Source organism: Antechinus flavipes, chromosome 3, assembly GCF_016432865.1.
Source record: "Antechinus flavipes isolate AdamAnt ecotype Samford, QLD, Australia chromosome 3, AdamAnt_v2, whole genome shotgun sequence".
In the NCBI taxonomy this organism is placed as follows: Eukaryota; Metazoa; Chordata; class Mammalia; order Dasyuromorphia; family Dasyuridae; genus Antechinus; species Antechinus flavipes.
The window spans coordinates 11,483,655-11,506,596 of record NC_067400.1 but is presented as its reverse complement, the minus strand read 5'-3'; the positions used below and the strand labels follow the sequence as shown (position 1 = coordinate 11,506,596).

Below are 22,942 nucleotides of genomic sequence, written 5' to 3'. Positions count from 1 at the left end.
CCAAGATTAGCCCTCTCCCATTTTTACTAGGCTGCCTCTCCTTCATGGTTATATTGCAACAGATGAATTTTGATATATGTTTTGTCTCTCTGACTCATGTATCGTGACTTTGTTTCAACACTGAATTATTTATTGACTTTGGAGATCTCATTCAAATTCATGTTTTCACTAAAAATTGAGAGGACTTATCCCACAGCCAGGGCAAATGACATCTATGCCATTTCTCTCTTCATATTTCTTTCTTGCACCTAAACTGAACTGTGACAGCTAAAGTGTGAATATGAAACAATTGTTTTTCAAGTAAATAAAAATATACATATTTTTAGAAAAAAGGTGAGGCTGTAGGATTGAAAGTCTCATTCTATGTGTGAATAAAATTTGTCTACTTTCATAAAAACTGAAAATACTTTGAGCTAGTACATTTCATATTGTCTCAGATATTGAACTGAATGTGATATCAAAATCCAAAAGTTGAAGTTTGCATATAAAGAACTTTTTTATGGAGATATACGAGGAATACACAAAATAGACACAAACAAAAATAATGTAACTTTTAACCTCCAATATAAAAATATAATTAAGAAAGAGAAGTTTTATTAGGGCAATTTTTTACTTTATTTTTCCATACAGCAAAGTCAACTATTGCAATAATAATAAAATAAGCATAAAAACAAATTGCAGCCAAGGACAGAATACATAATTCAAAGCGACTACAAGCAAAAGTAATTCTGTGATTACATAATAGTAAAATCAAGCACGTCTGTCCTTTCAGCAGATGAAAGTTGCAGGGTTGCAAATAAGTGCAACATCGTCATCACCTGATCGGTGTGACTGTTGAATAATACCAATTAAAAACTATAGCCGAATATCATGTGATACGTGGCTTTTAAATCACAACGTGCTTAATGACGTTGTTCTGAGTGCTTCTGATTTTGAAAATTAAAACTGTAAAATTTGAGGTTTATTTGTTTTCACCTGCTAAAAGAACAGCTCACTAATAGCAATTAAAAAAAAAAAAAAACAAACAATCACATAACAACGATAGCTACGGTGTGCTGTTTGGTTTGCCTGTTCATGATTTTTAACTTTTTGTGAGAGTCAATACTCATTTTGTAGATTTTTGTCTTGTGAACAATAAACCACTGAAATTGTCAAACTGGTTTGAATAGTATATATTCTTAATATAGTTCTCTTTATTTTTTTTGATAGTTTAAACATGCAGTAGTTTTGAATAATGTAAGGACTATCTGATCCATGATTTCACCTTAATGGTTGAAATAAGTACCTGCTATTTTTGGCAATGATCTTCAGGCATATTTTGGACCAGAGGAACTGTTGTCAGTCATGAGATCTTGGAAGGATGGCATATCTTTCCAGCTGAAAAAATCCTGGCAAACTACAAGCTGTCCACAAAAAGCAAAGCCATTTTTTGGGAGGGGTTTGGAGTGCTAACTCTGCCATTTTTGCAAGCAATTTTTCTCAGCCTGTCATATTTTTTTTTATTAGCCTTAACAAAACTCCTTGTAATTATAGACGTTTTTATTCAAAATAAGATCTCACTATTATACAGGTTTCTCTCTTTTTTTTTTTTTTTTGACTATATACAGAAGTGCAAAAAGTCAACCTTCTTTCCTCAACGTTCCAACATGCTAAACTGCAGCATAATCAACCCTCAAGAGTTTGCACACACTAAAATTCTTGTTACGTAAACTTTGAGTATTTGGATTATCAACAAAAAGTCCCTTGATCTATCGATTATGCAGCTTAATTATAACAAGGCCTGATATTCAGGGATTTCAAAAAATATTTAAACAATATTTTAACATTTGAATTGGATACAGTAGAAAATAAATTTTATTCTAATATCTAGGATCTAGATTTTCTTATAATAACTAATTACAAACAAAATAAATCATCAAAATATTATTCAATTGTCTGCCAGGATTGTTGCCATAGCAACAACTTAACTTCTTACTTAGCAATGATTATATAATTATAAGATATCCATATAAAAGATCTTTGTTCTTTTAATGAAAACTAGACAAGAACTAACAATGACTGACATTCTTACACTGTAATATTAAATCCGTAAAATATAAATCATTTAGTTAACAATAATACGAATCCTTATATGACACTACATGTAATTCAAAACTGAGTATGTTATGAAAGAAAAAAAAACTAATTTTTTTGTATTTTGAAAAATTCATCAGTAAAATCTAATAAAACAAAATTTTATAAACTGAAATGATATTCAATTGTTAATAGAAAATGAAAACAATTTTAATAAATGTAGGAAATTAAAATCTACCTTTTAACAAGGAAAAATAAGTAATATTCTATAATGAAACTAACTACAATAACATGTGAAGTCACCTATACTTTCTTAACACGATTGAAATTACATTGGTATGGGGTCCAACCCGTAATGTAATAATCTAAGGCTTTAATAGATGTACAGTACAATCAGTAAAATCAACACATCATTCTTATACTAGAAAGCATTTCTCTCGAGCATAAAAACTTGCCGTAAACGTGGAAGTATGGAAGGTTCTATAACGGAACCTCCTCCTCTTCCATTCCACACCACACTACTAGTGACCTGGCCCCCACTTCAGCAATGGTCAGAATTGCTGAACAGGCAAAAAAAATTATACATATACATATATATATCTGTACATATACATATATATGTATATCCTCTACTAGCTGCAACATCCAAACCACAAAAAAAAAAAAAAAAGAAAGAAAGAAAAAAAAAAAGGAATTCCTTTGGATGAATCTATTTTTAAAAACTGAATGCACATCTATCTATATATATTTTTTAATTTTGTAAAAGGCTTTCTAAGGCTATAAGCAGTTAATCAAAACAAAACAGAAAAAAAGGAAAAAAAAATCACATATAAAATTCACCCAAGTACTTAACCCGCCCAAATACTACTTAATTAAACCTTTACCATATTCATATTTTGGTTTAACATGCATCCAATGACAGTGCTTCTGCCTTCCTTTGTTTAGAGTCACCATTTTGAATGTGACTGTAATGAAGAATAGAAACAAAGTGAAACTATTTTTGCAAAGCATTTATAGTCTTTTGACTTTTGACAGGCTATAAATAGAAGCAAAACAAGTTCCTCAAACATTGTTTTCTTGTTATCGTGTCTCAGAAATGGCATTTCCCTTTTTTTTTCTTTTTGAGTATAATGTTATACAGTATAATATGCATAAATATTACACTACAATGCATTAAAATAATTATATATATAATCTATATATATCTATCTCTTTCTATATCTCCAGTATGTGTGAATTTTCTGTGTTTATTTGAGAATTTGTCTTGTGCTGCCTATGGTTACTGTAAGGTTAAATGGGCCATTTCTGAGACAGCTTTGGTTTCGAAAAAAGAATGGTGCCCTTTGACTGATCGGTATTAGCGAGTAAGCAACGAAACGTGGCTCTGAAAATAATAACACTGAAGAAATAATACTCTACTTTGATGTACAGTCTATGGCACTTCATGAGTATCTTCAACAACATGGTTCTTAAAGCCATGATGTGCTTTAAAATATACACAGCTATGGTTTTGCTTGGCACATTCATCTCTGTCAGATCCCTCCCTCACCACCTCTTACAATCTATAACATTAAAAATATTACTCTTCAACAAAAATGACTGTGCATGCACACTTTTGTCTATAATGGCAATTTTAAATACAAGGTGCACCTTTGTTATTTGTAAACCTTGAAAGAAATAAACTTATTTTTTTTAAAAAAAATTATATCTTGGTCTACAGACGTACCAATACATGAGAGAATCATGGTTACACCATAGTCTGTCTTTTCAAGATGGCATGAGTATGTAGGAAATTAACTAGGTGGATGCATACCAAAATCCATATGCATCTCTCTGTGCTAGAAAAGAGAGACAAGGTTGTTCTTTTAGACAGGAAGATCACCTCAGCACAAATATCAATTCAATATACAAAATATCTAGGCAACAGTGTGCAGTGGGTTTCCATGTTGTCTTTTCGTCTCGATAACATGCAATAGGTGGATGCTTTACGGCTGAGGGTTTGGCTGGGTGTGTTGCTTGACGGTATATACATTATGGCTAGCGACCTTGTCCTTTATTCTAAACAAGCACACTGTCCTCTTCTCTTTAAGATGATCTAGAGGAAAGTGGGGTGGGGTGAGAAAAAGAATCGGGATGAGTGAGAAATCGCGGCGAACCCACAGTATCCCCCCAATTTCTTTCCCTAGTGTTGTTCAAAGATTTCATCTGAAAGGATGGACGATTTGTTGGAAAAGACATTTGTTATTCCTGAGTGAGCCTAACATAGCCGCAGTGTTGGAATAGTAAATGGAGAAACCGAGGAAAATGGAATTGGGCTTTTCTTAACAAAGGAAAATGGGCATGGTGCTGGATGGCTTTGTGATCCATGCTCCCAAACCATCCAAGAGGAAGGGAGCAAGACCCCTTATGGTTAGATAAAGCACACGTGTGTGTGTGTGTGTGTGTGTGTGTGTGTGTGTGTGTGTGTGTGTGTAATAATGTTGATATTAAAGGCCCAGTCTATACAGAGTTGTGTTTTAGGAAAAATGGCTGGATTCCCTGCATTTAGTAATTCATGGAATAATGTATTGTTTCAACAGGAAATCATTTTTATTAATCAGTTACTCAATAAGTACAATATAATGGACTTTGGTATGGAAAAACACTTTTTCATCAGTATAAATAATTTAAAGTTTCTATCTAAAGCTCAGAAAATCTTGGAGAAGTTGGTATCTTCAACGCTTATACCAATATCCATCAATTAATTAGTAGACTGTGCTTTTTCCTGGGGTCCATTCATTTACTCATAAAATGCATGACTTAATCAGTTACCATTAAACACAATTCAGTGGAAGAGCAGAGATAATAGTTTATCATGCGTTCCCTGGTCCTTCAGAATGGCAAGAGTTCTTGGAGATAATCTAGTCAAGATACAGCCTTTTATAGATGAGGAAATGAACTTGAAGTCAGATAATGATGGAAAGGCTGCCTCATTGTGTCAGGACATATTTATGAGGCTGTGGTAATTTTTCAAGGAAATGGATGGATCTAGCCAATATGGTGCTATTGGGAAGGGAAAAACACTGAGCTCAGAATCAGGGTCTTGAGTTCAAGTGTCTGTTCTGCCACTGGATGACCTTGCCATTCATTTCCTCATCTCTAAAATGATTGTGTCTAAGAACCCTTTTAGCCCTAGAAGTTCAGTGACTCGTGTAATTTGAGTCACAGTAAAAACTGATATACTAACTTTATCACTGTTCTTATTGATTAGCATTTTTATGTAGGTTTTCTCATTTGATCTTCATCACAATCCTATGAAGTAGGTGTTTTTATTATCACTGCCCTTTTACATTTGAGCAAACTGAGGCAAACAGAGATGAAGTGACTTGCCCGGTCACCCAGCAAGTTTCTGAGGTGGAATTCACATTTAAGTCTTCCTAATTCCAGGCCCAGTACTCTGTCTATCATGCAACTCAGTTCAGCTCCCAAAAATAACTTCCTAATGAGAAGTATAATCATTTTGGAACTATCACTTTTTTGAAAACTGTGATAACTATAATCAGTTGTTTGCTATTTTCATAAAATAAATTATTCTTGAGAAAAAGAAGTAAATAGTCTTTTAGTTTTCTAATTCTTTTCTCACAAATGGACTTCAATGTTTAGTATTAAAATTTAATACTGATAGCTAGCTACCTGCATCTATAGCCACAATTATACACATCATATATGTAAAAGAATAGGATTAAATTTTTAATGCACTATAACTTATCAATCAGGATAAGTATCGCCCCTTCAAAATAGTCACCCTGGGAGTCTAGACGCTTATTCCAACATTGTAATTACCACTAGAACCAATATTTAACCAAATAAGAAGTTTAGTCCCATTAATGAATTCATCTGAAGTGGTCAGACCACTCCTGTTTACTCACCTGATTCAATAGATTTTCTTCCTGACTTCCTTCAAGAAAGGTTCAAATGTCACCTTCTTTACCTCATCTGTCTTAAAACTACTGCCTTCCCTCCCATTCACCTTCCTCATTGAATTCTGAGTTTCTTAAGAATGGGGACCATTTTTGTCTTTTTCCCCTTAAAAAAAAATTGCATCCCTAGTGCTTAGTGCACATAGTAGGTACTTAACAAAAGTTTGTTGAGTTGCATCACTTATCCCTCATTCCAAAAGTTAGCCTTCTGAGTCCAAAGACTTTACTGCTACTGTTAAAAACTAGCAAAAATGGTCTAAGAGGCTTTTCTGAACACTAGGTTCAAAGGTGAGATCTAAAAAGTGGTTCACCAAGGTTGCTTCCACATTGTTCAAATCAAGTTTTAGCTTCCTGACATGATTAATTCAAAGAGACAAGACTCAATTGGTTGTGAGCATGTTTGCTTAAAGAAATGGTCACTTGTCCTTGTTCCCCTCTGACATTATCTCATATCTTATATCTACTCTGTTATTTACATGTGGTTTCCCCTATTAGAAAGTGAATTATTTGAGGGCAGAGACTCTCTTTGCCTTTCTTTGTATTCCAAGCACTTAAGCACAGTGTCTGGAACAGCTTAACCACTTAATAAATACTTTGGGATTAATAGATGAATATACCTATAGTCTTTAAATACAGGGTAGGTAGATATGGGGGGGCATAAATTATATATAATACATATTTTCCCATTATCTTTCAGTGATCTAAAATATAATTCCAAGATAATAATTCTAAATAACAAATTAGAGCTCAATATTTCTAAATTTTACCTCTAAATTAGAATTAGGATTCATTTTTTCCCCTCCCTTCTTATAGTAATTTCATGACATAAAGGAAAAAAAAAACCCAAATTTATTTCATCTTGGTATATGACTTGCTTTAACTTATTTTTTCTTTCTATTATGATTTTTTATGACTTATATAAGTTTTGGATGTAATCAGCATTAAATATCTGAAATATCTACGGCACAAAACATAAGGATACTGAAAGAGTGAATGGATTTTTCCCCTTTCCAGAACATATCTAATGTCTATTAATAGCAGTATTGTATGCTTATGTAATCTTAAAAAAATTACAAGAAGTATACAACTATATATAGTGGATGAGAACTTACTGTTTGGTGATGAAATTTCTACATCTGGGTAACATACTTGTGGCTAGTCAGATGTTCGGCAGATATTATGGGTATCTAGCAAATAAAAAATTTTTTTTAATGAATGGCCCATGCAAGACAGCCAACAACCAAGCGAGATAACTATCTCATCATTATTAAATTCTAAGAAAAGTGAAGTTCAGCTGTGAGGTGATAGTTCTTAATCAATAGAACAATAAGTTAATGTCAACTTGAATGCCAAAGTAGCAACTTCATTTTTTTCTTGATTTAACAAATCATTGTTAAGTACTACTCCACAAATGTAGGTAAGTGTTACCAGTTGTTTAGGAAGTAAAAGAAGTTAAAATTACAAAGTTCATGCAGTGCAGTCCCTTTTTGTTGGCCTACACACATCTGAGATTTCCTTGGCTTGGAAAATGATGAGGAGTAAGAATGTTTTGCTTAAATTGTGCGTCCAATTTCAGACCTCCGCTTTCCTTTCAACCTGTCCGCAAAGGTTTCCAAAAGGAACCCCCAAATGCAGCCACCAGTGGTTAATTACGTGAAAAGTGTGGCCACTCAAGGGTTCAGACAATTTGCAAATGGAACTTTCTAAAAATCTACTTGGATATCTCAACTGCATGTTTTATTCTATTTCAACTAGAACGATAGTAACATCTTAAAAAACAGATGTGAAAATAGCAAGCTTCCACAATTCAAAAGGATTCTGAACTTTCAATTTGCAGTTTTATCTTGCTCTAAAGCAAAAAACTAGAGGAGCTAAGCTGTATAAGGAAGCATAACCTGATGGGAATAGTTCTGGATGACTTTTGGAACTTTCTGGCTCTCCAATTACCTGATCATGACAAGTCACTTCATCTCCCCTAACCTAAATTTCCTCATCAGTAAAAATGGAGAAAACCATACGTGGCCTACAGATTTCCTAGGTAGGATAAAAAGGACACAGTATACGTGAAAGCATTTTTCCAACACTCTCTGCAAAGGCAAGGGTGGCCATTAAGTGCTGCTCTCTATTCTGCTGGGGCAACTGATTGGATTTCTCCTCGAATGCGCATCCTTCAAATGACATCTTGACACAATAGTACAGCATTGTCAAATAGCACTGAAATGGGCTCCAAACAAAATGAAGCTTCTCATACCATTTTTCCTGCTCTTGCAGGACAGGATGTTGTACCCAACAGTGTAGAAGCATCAAGAATGAGACTGCAGAAACATACCAGGGACCTTCAATACCCATCAATACCGATGAAGGACCAGAGAGAACTTTCTCCATGCATGCAGGTTACATTTGGTGGCAATGGCCATCCCCCAGCATTGCTAATGTACTGTCGCCATATACATTGCTATGTATATGTAGATATAATATATATGGTCATATATATGTATATCTAACTTTTCATTTTTTGGTCACGATATTTTTGCCATGTTATGAGGAGCCCGAGAAAGTTATGCGTGAAATGGTCATAGCAAAATGCAAAAAAATTCAGTGTCCCTTGAGGCCAGATGGCAAAGGGATTGTGGAAATTTGTTTCGCCTGGATTCTGCTTACACCAGCAATTCTGCAGTCATACGTGGCACATGGGGGAAAGACATTTCGATTCACTGATCGTTACTGTAAACAAGCTTCTTTGGATGCATTTAGAAATGGCTTCTATAGATTATTCCTGAAATGCCACATATGCCCAGCTAGCGTTCTTGTAAATGAGTCTAATGGGTTAGCGGAATTGGAAATGAGGGGGAGCTATTGTGACGAGATTTAATTAGAAAAGGAAAAGGAAATGTTTCTTTGCTAAGAATCTTTAAAGCTTGTCTATCAGAACTTGAAAAAAAAATCAAAATGACTTTGTTGTTATCTTAGCATTATTTATGTCAAGAATAGATAGCTGAGAAATTTGGAATTTGAGGCAGGTTCCACAAATTATGTCTGGATCCCGGGCCAAAAGTACACTTTCACTTGAGGTTGAGGGGAAGATGAGGCTGCGTGGTAGGGAAAAGAATTGACCTGAGCTCATTAGGTAGCTTCCTCAATTAATGAATTATTCATGCTAACTAGAAAAAGAACACTACTGTTTTTATACAGAAAGTTTAGTCAGCACTTAGGGCTTTTGTCAGAGGATGTTGAATTTACTATCATCCCGGCCTAGTTACAGTTTAAAAGTACACTGAACTGAAAAATCCAATAGGTGAAATTTCTTACCAATAATTCAATATTTCTTTTGACCCTCAAATGGTCTTCCCTTGAAATTCAAGAGGTCTATAATGGCCTCTGGCTAGAAATCTTGTTGAAATTACACTTTTCCTCTGGAACTTTGCTTTCATAATGAGCAACCAAGAAGGCACTTTTTGTAACGTCAAAGCTCACAAATGTAAGCAATTAGTGACTTTGTTTCATCCCGTATATTCTGTTCTTTCTTAGCGGTTCCATCATGAAACCCCAGTTCTGGACAGAGGAACTTTTTCAAAGAGCCGGTCATATTTCTCATCCCATTATTCCCTAAATCTGCATGATTAACAGTGGATGAGAAACCAATCACTATACTTATCAGGACCTAAGATTCTATTGCACATTAAGGACTATTTAAGATAGGATTCTTCCCCTGAATCCCTAAAGATTCCACAAATCTCTTAAAGAGATGCTTAAGAAAACTTGATCACTTCTGTTGAACAAGCTAACTTTCAATGGGATCTGTTGAGCTGCGGGTGGGGGGGGGAGGGCAATTAAAGAACTCAGTTTACAAGTGTGGTCATTTGTGGCATAAAGAATTGAGTCTGATATTATTGATCTCTTTCCCCACTCTTTTTATGAAGAAGAGTGTGGGTGTAAGCTGAAAAATCCCCTGTACCAGATGGATTTCTTCTCATGGGTACTTTGAAGGATCCCTTCAAATCCCTACATATGGTGCTAGGAATCTCTGCATGAAATGCTAAGACCAAGTCAGAAATGCTAGTGTAAATCCAATTTAATTTAGGAATGTTGCTGCAACACCCTTGGAGCACTGAGCCAAGGCACAAAAGCATTCTGCCACTCATCTTAGAGAGAAGGTATAGGCCAACAAGAGGAATAGTTGAAACCCCCATGCTTATTAAAAGCACCACCCACAGCCCTCACGGACATATGGTTCCCACTGATCTCAATGGGAACGCCACATTGCGTAAGGGCTGTTGGACTGAGCCCCATTAGAGTTGTATTTTGTTTTTGTTTTTTTTTTTTGTTTTTTTTTTTTTTTTTTTTTTTAAGAAACAAAGCTGTAAATTAGCAAACCTGGTTGGCTGTGGCTGTTGCAGCGAAGGGAACACTTGTGGCGGATGTTGTTGCAGCGGACACAGTGGCTGGCGTAGCACCGTGCACCATGGGAACTTTCGGAGGGAAAATCATATAAGCAAACATACAGAAGAGTGAAGCAGCATGGAAACCATGGTAACATGGGGAAGACCATCGGGCAGGGCATTTACCACAGCGGTTAAGCCACGTGACGAGGCATCATCACCAGCAAATGACATGCAATCACAGTGCAAAGCAGGACAACATTCCGGGGAGGAGAATGACAGGAGGAAAGGGAAAGGGAGAGGGGAAAATGAAAGAGAAAAAAAGGGGAAAAAAAAGCTTGTTACCATCAAATCAGGAAAACAACACAAACAGCTTATTTGGCTAAGTCAACTTAAGAAACTTAAAATGAGCTCACATTTAGACATTCAAAATCTCAGTGAAAACATAGGTGTTTACTATAGCATGTAGACTCCATTTGAATAAAAGTCTATTACCATATTAACTACTATAATGATAACACAATATATTACTTTTATGAGATAGATTTTCTATAATACCCACAGTCCGATCAAAATCCACTAAAAAGATGACCAGAAAAAAAACCCACTACTGTTTGTAAGGGAAAATAGCAATTGTTGGATTTAGTTGATCCGTGTCAATTAAAGACGAACTGTATTTAATTGACAGGTGGTTGTCAGGTCAGGGGGAACCGATTTGCCCAGGAGCCACACGGATTAAACTAACAGTGGATTTTGAGGGGCGGTGGGGTGTACCACCAGTTGAAGATAAGAAATGAAGCTGGCACCTACCAACACTTGTAGCGGGTGTCATGCACAAGATTGAGCCTGCCCATCATGCATTGCAACAGGAAGGTGGATTTGAAAAGGGAAAAGAATTAAAACAACCCATCACACGTGTAATTAGGAAATTCATTTGAACAAAGAAGAAACAAAAATGTTATTATGGGAACAGTGGCATGTAACTGTCAGCACAATCCAATCATACAATGGCCCAGTGAGTGAGTGCCCTGGTCCCAAGGGAAGATTAAAAGCCAACATCAGAAGGGGCTGTTCCAATTTGCTTTTTCTTTACTGCTGTCTAGTATCAGTTCATCACTAAACATTATGAGGGTGGGGGAACCCAAACATTTCTAGGCTACTGTCCAAAGAACGGTATTATAAAGGCTTACTTTCCTGAATCTGGGCATAGAGTAATCATATGTTAACTCTTCCTTTGGGTTGTACTTATACTAAATTATTCAAGATGTCATCTTCTCACAAAACATTCAAGAGTACCATAGACGGAATTGACTTAATCGCATAATGATATTAACCAAGCAGAAGTAAGGGGAGTCCAATAAGCTTACTTCCGAGTCCTTGGTCCTTAGGGCCTTGCATGATAGAGGCACATCACCTGGGGATGGGGCTGTGCAGGGAGTGGGGTTAGTTGGTGGTGGTGGTGGTGGAGGTGAATGCAGTCATTTTCTATACTTGTGAACTAAGATATGAAGACATCATGCAATATAAACTGAGCAAAAAGTCAGAAACACAAGTCTGGATTTCCTTGGTGGTCAAATTTAAAGATAGGATGATAAAAAAGTTTAGTTTCACGTAGATCCAACCTCCTTTACTAGGACTTACATCCCCAGGAGAGCAGTGACACATCCAAAGCAGCGTTAGGTCCAGAAGACTCGGATGATCACCTGAGTTACCCATATCAAGGTGGACATTTTGCTGAGTTTATGATACTTTAAAAAGTGACTGGACTTCAATGCAAGCCTCATGATGCATGCTTTGGGGAAAACAGGTGAGGTTAAGCAGTGAGCAGATAAGGCCTGGCCATTATTACTCACAAATCCTTCCACCAGCATATGTCAAAAGAAATAGGATGAATACCAAGCAGTCCTCTTTTTTTTTTTTTCCCCTTGACACATGAGTAATGAAAATCTAATTCACTTTTAAAAAACCCTCCAGGAAACATTTTCCCATATGAAGAATGCTTTTTGTTAAGACAGAGACCTTTTGAAGCAGCTGGACATAAAAAGATCGAATGGTGTTATTTTTTGACCCTGAAACTTGGCATCTTCTATCTTAAATATGATCTGATCGTGGCACCTGGGGTCAATTTTCCTTCAAAAAGCATTTGCTAATGGAGCCTTTCCAGAGGCAGTCCTTCAGAACTGCATAATAAATAGTCATATCAAATGAATGAATCTACAGTGAAAAGAACAGCTATTGGACTGTAGTCCTAGTGAAGAGAGAACAATCAAAGAAAGCTTGTACTGACACGCTAACTGGTGTTGTGTGATGGTTTGGGAATCGGAAAGCATTTTCCCCATAGAAATGGTGTTATACAAGGTGGTTATATTCTTAGACAAGCTCACAAATGAATGCTTAATTCATATTGCACCTGAATTAGAATAGCAGTAATAATGGAAATGTCATTATTATTTATCACTGTTATGGCCATCATCTCACTAGTAAACTGCCTTTTGGTTACAAAACAATTTTCTCCTGTGATATGGCCCAGTAAATTAGTCTGTGCAAAGATTATTAACCTCATTTTATAAAGATATAAACTAGGATTGAGGAAGAGCCAAAGTAGCTCGCTCAAGGTCACACACCTTGCAAGTGATGTGGCCATCTAGGGACCAGACTCTTTGCCTCCAAGTCTGCCATTTGCCATGTTGTTTTGGGTGAGATGCAGCATTGCAAATACGTTAGAGAACATCGGGATTCAAAATGGCAAGTGGAGAAAAGTATTAGATTTGTAATCTGAAGCCCTACGTTCAAATTTCAGCCTTGTTATTTACTCTCTTTATAACTACAGATAAGGAAATTAATCTTTCTGGACTTCCATTTCCACATCCAGAAAAAAGGAGTGATTTGGAGTATACATCATCCCTAAAGGTCCTTCCAGCTTAAAATCGATCATCAACTAAAAGTAGAAATCTATGAATCATCAGGTATGGCAAGGCTTTTATGAGAAAATGCATTCTGAGTTCCAGGAATATACACCATTTCTCCCTGCTTCCCTTACCCCATCTGCTCTTTTCCATTCAGTGATATGGGTACATTGTCAAGCAGACTACATCCACTAAGGGAGTAAGCCAGTGGGAAAAAAATGGAGGTGAGTACAGGACTTTCACATTGCAGTCTATAAAATGGGCCAATTGGATCTAAGGAAAACCAGAACTGCCGATAGGATATCAAGGGGAAGATTTTCCAAAGTAGAATAAGATGACCCTGCAGATAGTAAGTTAGGGTGTCTGGGGGATTCTGCCTCATTATTCTGGGTGGCAGTACTTCAGAGACACTGTCCTTTCAAAAGAAAATAGATACAGAAGTGATTTATACTGGTAATAATGTGAAAGCTAATGCAAGACAAAACCACAAGCAAAATTTAAGGCTGTAGGGCAGGGAGCGGGAAGTCATTAGTTCTTCTAATTATTTTGATGAAGGGGGGAAGAAAATGTACACACAAAGTATTTACTGGTAAAAAGCAGTTTGGAGATGGTGGAGTATTAGATGTCTCTAATTATTCTGTCTATTTCCATATTATAACTCACCTAGTGTATGTCATTCGACACGTAATTAGAGCTGCGTGCTAAAAACCAGTTAACTTTGCAATGCGGTTCTAAAATGGAATTGTAAAGCTCTTCATTTTGAATTTTAGTCTGTTATAACCAGTATGAAGATAACAATGCATGCAAACACTTTGGGAAGGGATCAGTCACAGATGAACATAAGGCAGCAAGGAGAATACTTGCTAGGGGCAATAATTCACTACCAGGAAAACCTAATAGCATAGGATCCAGTCACCAAGAAAACAATCCCTCATGAAAGACCTTTCATATTGCTCTTTATTTTCAATGGATTGGTTTGTTAACAAGAAGGGATACAGAGCACATTGCCTGCTTAACCTCTTTCATTCCCTAGCCTAAGGCAAAACTGCCCTTCCAAGTATATTGTCCCTTCACTTAAAAAGTCAATTGGGAATTGATGAGAGAAAGTTTGTTTTAAAACCAAATTTTTTTGTTCTGATGAAAGGATAGAGACAGGATGTGTCATTTGACAAATTCCCAAGTAAAGAAACTCCCTGTACCAATGGCCCCTTCTCTGCCATTTAGTCTAGTCTATGCTAACAGTGCCCCAGAGATTCATTATACTAAAGTTTTTTTCCTCTGATTTTCTAAACTGTTTCTTAATTGTGCATGAGCAAGGAAAGGGAAAAATAATTTGTAGGAAGGTACTTTTCAAATTGGAGGCATGCATATTATTTTTTTTTTCATTTAAGGACAGCTTGATACCACAGTGGATAGAGCAACTGTCCCAGGTTCAAATCCAGCTTCAGACATTTACTGGGCAAGACATTTCACTTTGTTTGCCTCAGTTTCCTTATTTATAAAATGGGGTTAATAATAGCACCTTCCTCCCAAGACTGTTGGAAGGATCACAGGAGCAGATGATAAAACACAGAGCAGAATATCTGGCACAAAGTGAGAGCCATACAAATCTCAGCTATTTTTGTCACTTTAGAGATATAAAGATGTATGTGTATATGTGTGTATACATGTTTGATACACACAAGTTATCCCCAAACTCTTAGAGCAGTTATAAACTTTAAAAGCTTAAAACTGCCCTAAGATTTTTGGTACACATACATTTCTAATGAAAGGGGGAAAAAATTGGAAGAAGGAGAAAAAATTGTTTCAGATGGAAATGGGCCAACAATCTGATTTCACAGGTGAAATACTGATTATAGTTGCTCTATATCTCAAAATCAAATATTTTTTATGTGCTAATGAAACTGAAAAAAGAATCATCATTCATCGGCCAATATTCTAGTGAGGAGATTCTCAGACCTAAGCAAGGCTAAGGTTCCAGCCAAAGGTTGCATCCTCATAAGGCCAAGATTCACAGCCTTCTGAACTTGGGAGGAACACCTAGAACACAACTGTATCCCACTGCCCTAGTCTAGGAGTTTATAAGGCCATACAATTAGATGATAAAGATCTAAGTGGGATGAATGGGAGTACAAATGGGGCAATTTGGATTTAACTAGGTTTCCCAGGACCCTTCTTACACTATAAAGATAGGTAGACATGACAGTAAACGAAGCTTTTATCATAATAAAGTTTTAAATGTACTCAAATTTTGAATCTTTTACTGATCTGGGGTTCAGGCTACAATACTTTCCTAACCAGTTTCAGAATCAGAAAATTTTAATTGTATTAGTGAATTGAAATAAATCATTTAAACACTATTAATTTCTTTATACCCATCCTCCCCTATTTAAGCCAATAGCCTGGAGGACATGAATTAGAATTCTCATTCTCATTAGAATAGAATTGACAAATATGTCAATTAACATCAGTAGTTACATATATACATATATATATCTGTATATATATATGTATATAAATTGGACTCATGATTTCTTTGGTATAGAAAGTTTTCAATGAGGACGCTTTCTCCATCAATGCAAACTGGTGCTTATTCTACATGGAGTGTTGTTTGGGGCACTGAGAAGGCAGGTGATTTTTACCAGGGTCACATGGCCAATAATCTTATGCCCAGACTTTTCATACTTTTAGGATACATCATTTAACTATTATGTCTTTTTTCTAGCTATAATAAATCCATTTTCATTTTAGGGATAAACCAGAATCACAAATGATATTGTTACTAACTAAATTAATAAATATATTTCTGGAAAAAAATTTTGGTGGAAGGAAAATAAATTCATCTTCAAATATGCCCTTATAATTCCAGCTAGTTTAATGGGGGAAAAATGAAACAATTTTTGAGTTTTCATCTTTGAAGGAAAATAATCTTGACAGAGTTTTTATCTGTGGTTAAGTTTGAATTTAACTGAGATCCTGGCTTTATATATTCATGGGGGCAAATAGGGGAAAAGAGTAAAAACCCTCTGTTTGGGGAAGAATAGTAGCATTTGTTTAAAGAAATACAGTAATTGGATCAGTGGACAATCTCTTTGCCAATCTATGGAATAGCTATGCCTGCTCTTCAGTTTTTCTATATCTACCTTACAAGGGAGATAAACAGAAAAAAAAATCAATCCACTAACAAGGGGCCACTTCATATATTCCTAATGAATAATTATGAAATTGGTCAGCATCTTAGAGTGAAAAATATAAAATTAAATAGCTATTTGGACAGTGAACAGTGAGGAAAAGGAGATGGGAGCTTAATTAAAACTTTCAGTTTAAAGAAGATCCTAAATTTCATTTCATATAGTCCATAACACACTAAGGAAAATACTAAATCCCAAAGAAATCATCTCATGGGAAGTCAACATGAAGCACAAAGTTATTATTCTCTTACTTCACAATCTTGATAAAACAGGACGTTCACATTTGGTATTATCTAGTTCTGAAAATGTGGTTGTGAAGGTGGATTGTTTGGTTCATTACAGTAACCAGCTAAGCTACAGAAAGGTCATGACAACTCTCTGTAGACAAAGCCCCAACTCCTTACCTGGTGGGAGAAAGGCTGTATGCTGTTGTAACTGCATGTTGGCAAGAGCCTGCTGGTATTGGAAAATACCAGTGTTAAAGACCGCCGTGGCACCATTGGTTTTTTCAAGAGCAGGCCTCTTTGGTAATGGGGGAAGAACAGCTTGAGGGATTCCCTGTGTGGTGAATGAGTATAAAAAACAAAGACCAGTAAAAAAAAGAAAAGAAAAAAGAAAAAAATCAGTAGAAGGCTCAAATAGTTAAGGAGCACCATCTTTTTCCATGAGCAAGCAAGCAGCAGAGCAGACTTAACTAACCAAAAAAATAAAATAAAATAAAAAAGCAAGATAAAAGCTTTAAAGGAAGCATTACTTTAGTCTAAGAAAAAAAAAACACACTAGTTAAAGAAAACATGTTGGAGCCATATGTTATTATGAACTAAAGTGCTTCAAGTTACACAATGCTTCAGGCTTACAGTAGGAAGCCATTATTTTGGAAAAACGACGAGCTGGGCTGCTAGCTCCATGAGCATCAACAAATCCAAGCAGGTTAATCATCATCTTACTGATAGAGTGACTGCGACAGGGAAGCTCCATATTACACTGCTCCCACCTGCCCCGGCCCACCCCCCAATCTAACTAGACATGCAATCTGTACCAGGGGCATGCAGGTACCTTACCCCTGAGCTACTAACGTTAAAACTAAGTAAGAACCTTCCTAAAGCCATGCCAACCAAACCAATCCATCCATAGTCAGTAATAAATAGAACTGTAATGTCCTCTACGTGTTTTTATCAAAACATCTTACAATGCAGTTAAACTGAATGTGGGCCAATGAACTTTAAGAATCTTTGTTTGGTTGGTGGACATACATAGATTTACTTTGTAGCTTTCCCCACTAATCATATCAGGAAACCACACTCAGTTTTCCATTGTATCTTAAAACTTTTACAACAGAAAAAAAGGAATATTTATTTTTAAATAATTATAAAAAACTCATATCTACAATAAAGCTACATGCCAAGCTAAAAGGTGAAAGGTCATAGTACCAGGTCAAAGGTTGCCTCGAGGGGTCGCTTCAGTGATTTGACAGCCGACTGAGTCTTAATTAGCAGGCAGCGAGCACATGATGGCAATGGGCCAGTGGGGTTCAAGCGCATTAACATAAACAGCAAGCAGAGGTGCATCATGGGGGCAGCAGTGCATTTTTGGGTAGGTGAGAAAAAAACAAATAAAAAAACAAATCATCGGAATGCCATATACAACGAATAACAAGACTAAGCATGCACAATAAAGGCACTACTAAGTTGTTATTGTGAGGATACAACCTCTATGTAGTTAATTACAAACAAGATATTCTAACAGAAAAAAAGAGTGAAAGAAGAGATAGGAAGAGAGTCTAACTTCTGCATTTTTCTCTCAAGTATCCATCAAGAAACACACAAAAAAGAACTCTCATATCTTACTGGGCTATGAATATCACACAATAATATTTAACACAAACATTTTAATAATCAAATTAGATATTTATATAAAAAAGACAACATTAACAACAGCTAAACAAAGAACAGAGAATGAACCTATAAAAATCAGCTATTAGATCACATTATAATGTACCTTAAGAATACATTTTCTTTTCATGGTTAACCTGAAAGTTTCTTCAGAAGTACTGTGATCCTTCTACTCTAGAAAATGATAGATTTATGCTTCTCCAGGTAGCAGTTATTCTTAAGTCATAATATTATTCAAGGCATTCAAAATAGTTAATTTTTTAAAACATCCTACTTAAAGTTAGAGACAATTTGCTTGATGCTGTTTTCCTAAAGTGTTCCAGACTGCATTATTGTTACAAAGCAGGGTAAAGGAAGGAAGAATCTCTGGTGTGTACAAAGCACATACACCAAGGGAAAAAGAATGACCAATTAGAATGAGTGCAGGAATGATGGCAATATGGTTAAATTTTGAAATAAACATGCTGCTTCTTACACTTCACAACTTTCAGGAATAGAGCTGTAACTAGGAAGGTTTATGCCTAGACGATACCAAGAGCCATGGTCAATGGGATGTGCATTTATCTTCAGTGAAAATGGCAGGGTAGGATTAGGAAAAAATTCACTTCAAGCCAATCCTTTGAAATCTTTCTCTTTTGTCTAATTATTCTTGCTCATTAGGGGGTAAATTCTATTGCATATATATCTTCCTGAAGCACAGCAAATGATGCCTAAGACCTCAAAATTTAGCCTGTTAGGGCAAAACCCTGATTGTTCCATCTTAGTTACAGCTCCCAGAATAGAAGAGTGAGTTAGATAAAGGGTTTTTTTTTTTTTACATTTTAATTTTTAAAATCAATCTGAAACTGTTTTAAGTTCTCTGAAAACATTGGGATACATCTGAACAACTTCATCTCCAGCAAAAACTTTTTTTAAAAATACAACAAAAAAAGTAACAATTAATCAACAGTCTATTGTATTTTCTTTTTAAAATTTCTTTGAAAAGAGAAGCTGCTTCTCGGACTTACCATAGCAGCTGCGGTGGCTGCAGCCTGGGCAGCTGCAGCTTGGTTGACCTGGTATTGGGCAGCCTTGATCTTGGCTTGTAGATGGGCAGGAGGGTGGAAATATTTGCACTTTTCCCGAGAGCATCTCCCTTTAATGTAATCCATACACACGGTGACAGTGTTGTCATTGGTATCAATCATAGCACTGTCAGCAGGATGGGCAAATCGGCAGTCATTTTCTCCTCGGTTACAATTACCCCGTTGATACTCTCGACATACCTGTAGGGTAATGAAGGGAAAAACAATCAGAAAAGTTCTGCCAAACAGATTTTTTCTCAGCTTGGAATTAAATGTTAAAAACAAAAAGAATAAGAAAATTAACAAATTAAAAGACAAAAACAAAGATTCATAATCTGAATCATGTAGCATTTTATAAATGAAGTACTTGAGTAAGCTGCCAATAAAACTTCAGAAAGAGAAAGATAGCTGAATTGTTACTTAGCTCTATAATTAGTATCCATATCCAAAATGTATCCTTTCAAAAAAGAAATAAATGCATTGTGTTAATCATAATGAATAATGTAAGCTATGTAGCCTAATATCTTTCAAATAATCAGAGATCTATTAAGCAAAATTTCTAATACACACTACCATTTTGTCAATCAACAAGTGCTTATTATGTGCCTGTCATGCTACTCACCTAGGACACAAAAAAAGATAATACTTTCCTGGCCCTCAAAGAGTTTATATTCAAATGGTCCAGAAAACATAAATAACTAAGTACTACATAAAAAAGATTTGGGGGAACTCAGGAAGCCAGCTGAAATTAGTGATATTAATACTTCATCTAGGAAAGGGCTGCAGGCTGGTGCATTTTCTATCACAACCACTGTGGGACAGCACCTGCTAAGCTACAGAGGGATTGCAAACTGTGTTAGTGGAAGCAGAAGGACCTGGTTGACAAAATTATGGATCTCTGAAGCACAGGAGAGGAAATGAGTAAGTGGAAAATAAAAATTATTTCTATTCTGTTAATTTTCAACAGACTAAAATATGGGTAGAAATGATTAAGGTTAATTAATTGATGATTAATGACTTTTCATTGTTGCTACACACATTATTTACCTATGTATGATAACAATCCTCTGCTATTATATCTAAAGTTATTGCCTTGTATTCAAGGTTTCCGTGATGTTAATTTCTAAAATAAATTATTTTAAAATTAGTTAAAATTCACCTTAGAGATTGGGTCACCTTCCAACACATCCCAGTGGTTAGTACAGTACTTGGCTCCCATCAGATACTTGCTGAGAAAATGCTTGCTGATTAATTTAAGTTCCAGTCATGTTGCTCCACATCTCACTACTTAATAAATTCCAATGGCTCTCTATCACCTCCAGAATCAAATATAAAACCCTCTGCAATTATATCTAAAGGTATTACCTTGTATTTAAGCATGATATTAATTTCTAAAGTAAAATATTTTGAAATTAGTTAAAATTCACCTTAGTGACTGGGTTGCCTTCCAATAAATATTCCAGTGGCTAGTATAGCACTTTCCCCTTCATCAGATACTTAGTTTAACAAATCAATTAATCAATAATCCATTCCTCAGTAAGCTCAACCATGGCACTCCCCACCTCACTACTTAATAAACTCAATATTGGCTTCCTGTCAATTCCAGGATCAAACATAAAATCCTCCATTTGGCATTCATAACCTACCCCCCCCCCAATACACACCTTTCTTGTCTTCTAACAGCTTCCATTCTCCTCCATACTCATTGAGTTCTTGATTCAGGACTCCATGCTGCTCCACAGGCATTTCATTTCCCGACCCAAACATCATCCTTGTCTATCCCCCTTCCTGGAATGGTTTTCCTGCTGGCTTTCATTATACCCCAGCTAGAATCCCAACTTCTACAAGAAGTCTTTCATCACTCCTTCCCTCCAACCCTTAATTCTAGTGCCTTCCTTCTGTTGGTTATCTCCAATGAATGCAATCTCTATTGTTTGTATGGTTGGTAGCACTTGCCTTCCCATTCAACAGTGAGATCTTTGAGAACAGGGTCCGTCTTGTTCATTTGCATCTATATCTCAAATCCAGCATATAGTAGTCATCTAATAAATGTCTAGTGACCAACTTGATTGAGAAGGAGTTGATGGACTGACTCAACAGTCTACTTAGTGAGCTATTCCAAACTTTCCCCACAAGAGGGCCTTCCAAAACATATAATTTCCTTACAACCCTTTTCCATTGGTCCTTGTCCAAGGAAACATTTTCACTTTTGGACTTCCTTTTTTATATTTTGGGCAAATAGAGACCCTGAGTTCTTTATTCTTATAATTAACATACAAAGAGGAACTTATAGCTTGTAATGACTTAAAAAGTCAAAGTATTTTCTGATTTACCCAAGCTGAGTAATTAAATTGAAAAACCTATATGCCATTGATTAAGAGTTAAAAATGGTAGCCCACAAAACTGTGTGCTTCCTTTCATTATTAATCCAAAAATGATTACCCTATTCCTGTTAAGTAAAGAACTGCTCACTTATTTATCAGTTGCTTGGAATTTGGGAGGGATTTTTGCTAAGGAACAATATTCTTTGAGAGTAGGGACCTGTGTGAATCCCTAGGGTCTGTACATTTCCTGGCACATGGGATGTACCAAATAAATGCTTACTGATTGACTGCCTGGAGGAAGGTTTCCCAGGACTCATAATTACGCCATCACATACCTGAACATCTGAAGTATGACACTGTAACTATAAGTACCAAGAACATTTCTCCTTCTGGGGCAATGGAACAGTCAGTCCTTCCTTTTCTCCCCTACTGGCTTAGAGATAGAAAGATATCTCAAAAGGCTTGTCCCCAGAAGGGTAGAGGCAGGGCTGGTAGGAGGCCTCAGAATCAACCAAGCATTCAATCAATCAACAAAAACATTGCAAGTTAGTGATTTTGCTAGTGAGGGAGATGATTAGCTGGAGAAGGATTTGATCCAGAGGCTTGCAATAAAGATTTACAGAGAGAAATTAGGGCCTTCAGCCCAGGGAAACCTTTGGGCATTAGCCTCTAGGAATACTCCTCAGTGATTTGACTCCTTATTATATTTCTTGGGGTCTAGAGCCTACCTTCTTCATGTTTCGCTGCCATTATTTGCATTTCCAACAAGGATTTCCCTCTGTTCTTTGTCCCATTAAGAAACATAACAAGCCTAGCACATAACTGAGTGTTCTAAGTTATTTTTCCTGTTAAGGTGACACCGCGATAAAGAGATGGAAGAATAAAGTATCCCCCAGTGTTTTGGTTTTTTTTTTTTTTTGTTCGCTCAGAACTTTGGGAAAGATAAAGTCACGCAAAGGATGTTAACAGTGAATGCTCTATATGTAAGGGATGGAGAAAAGACTGATATGGCTTGGCAACAATTTGAACAAAAATTAAAATTAAAAAATTAAACAGTGGACAGAAAAATAATCTGTTGATATAGTAGAGACAAAGGCACAGACACCTGCAAGTAAAGGGACCAGGATGTCATCAAAAGCTCAATGAAAATTAAT

The 22,942-nt window shown here is 36.0% G+C and overlaps 1 protein-coding gene across 21 annotated transcripts in view; it reads right to left on the bottom strand.

Moving 5' to 3' along the window:
- Positions 1 to 591: 591 nt before the first annotated feature.
- MBNL1 (muscleblind like splicing regulator 1) overlaps positions 592 to 22,942 on the bottom strand; it is a 245,081-nt gene continuing 222,730 nt past the window's right edge. For 11 of the 21 annotated variants that reach the window (XM_051991794.1, XM_051991775.1, XM_051991795.1 and 8 more), the window contains 7 exons: positions 19,408 to 19,665; positions 17,939 to 17,992; positions 16,913 to 17,066; positions 11,222 to 11,257; positions 10,407 to 10,501; positions 7,145 to 7,219; positions 4,070 to 4,168 (listed from right to left, as the gene is read on the bottom strand). In XM_051991794.1, the coding sequence (XP_051847754.1) occupies positions 7,163 to 7,219; positions 10,407 to 10,501; positions 11,222 to 11,257; positions 16,913 to 17,066; positions 17,939 to 17,992; positions 19,408 to 19,665 (654 nt within the window). In that variant the 3' untranslated portion in view covers positions 4,070 to 4,168; positions 7,145 to 7,162. Of the gene's footprint in view, positions 4,169 to 7,144; positions 7,220 to 10,406; positions 10,502 to 11,221; positions 11,258 to 16,912; positions 17,067 to 17,938; positions 17,993 to 19,407; positions 19,666 to 22,942 lie in introns of all 21 variants that reach the window. The other 10 variants (XM_051991776.1, XM_051991783.1, XM_051991777.1 and 7 more) reach the window with 10 other exon arrangements.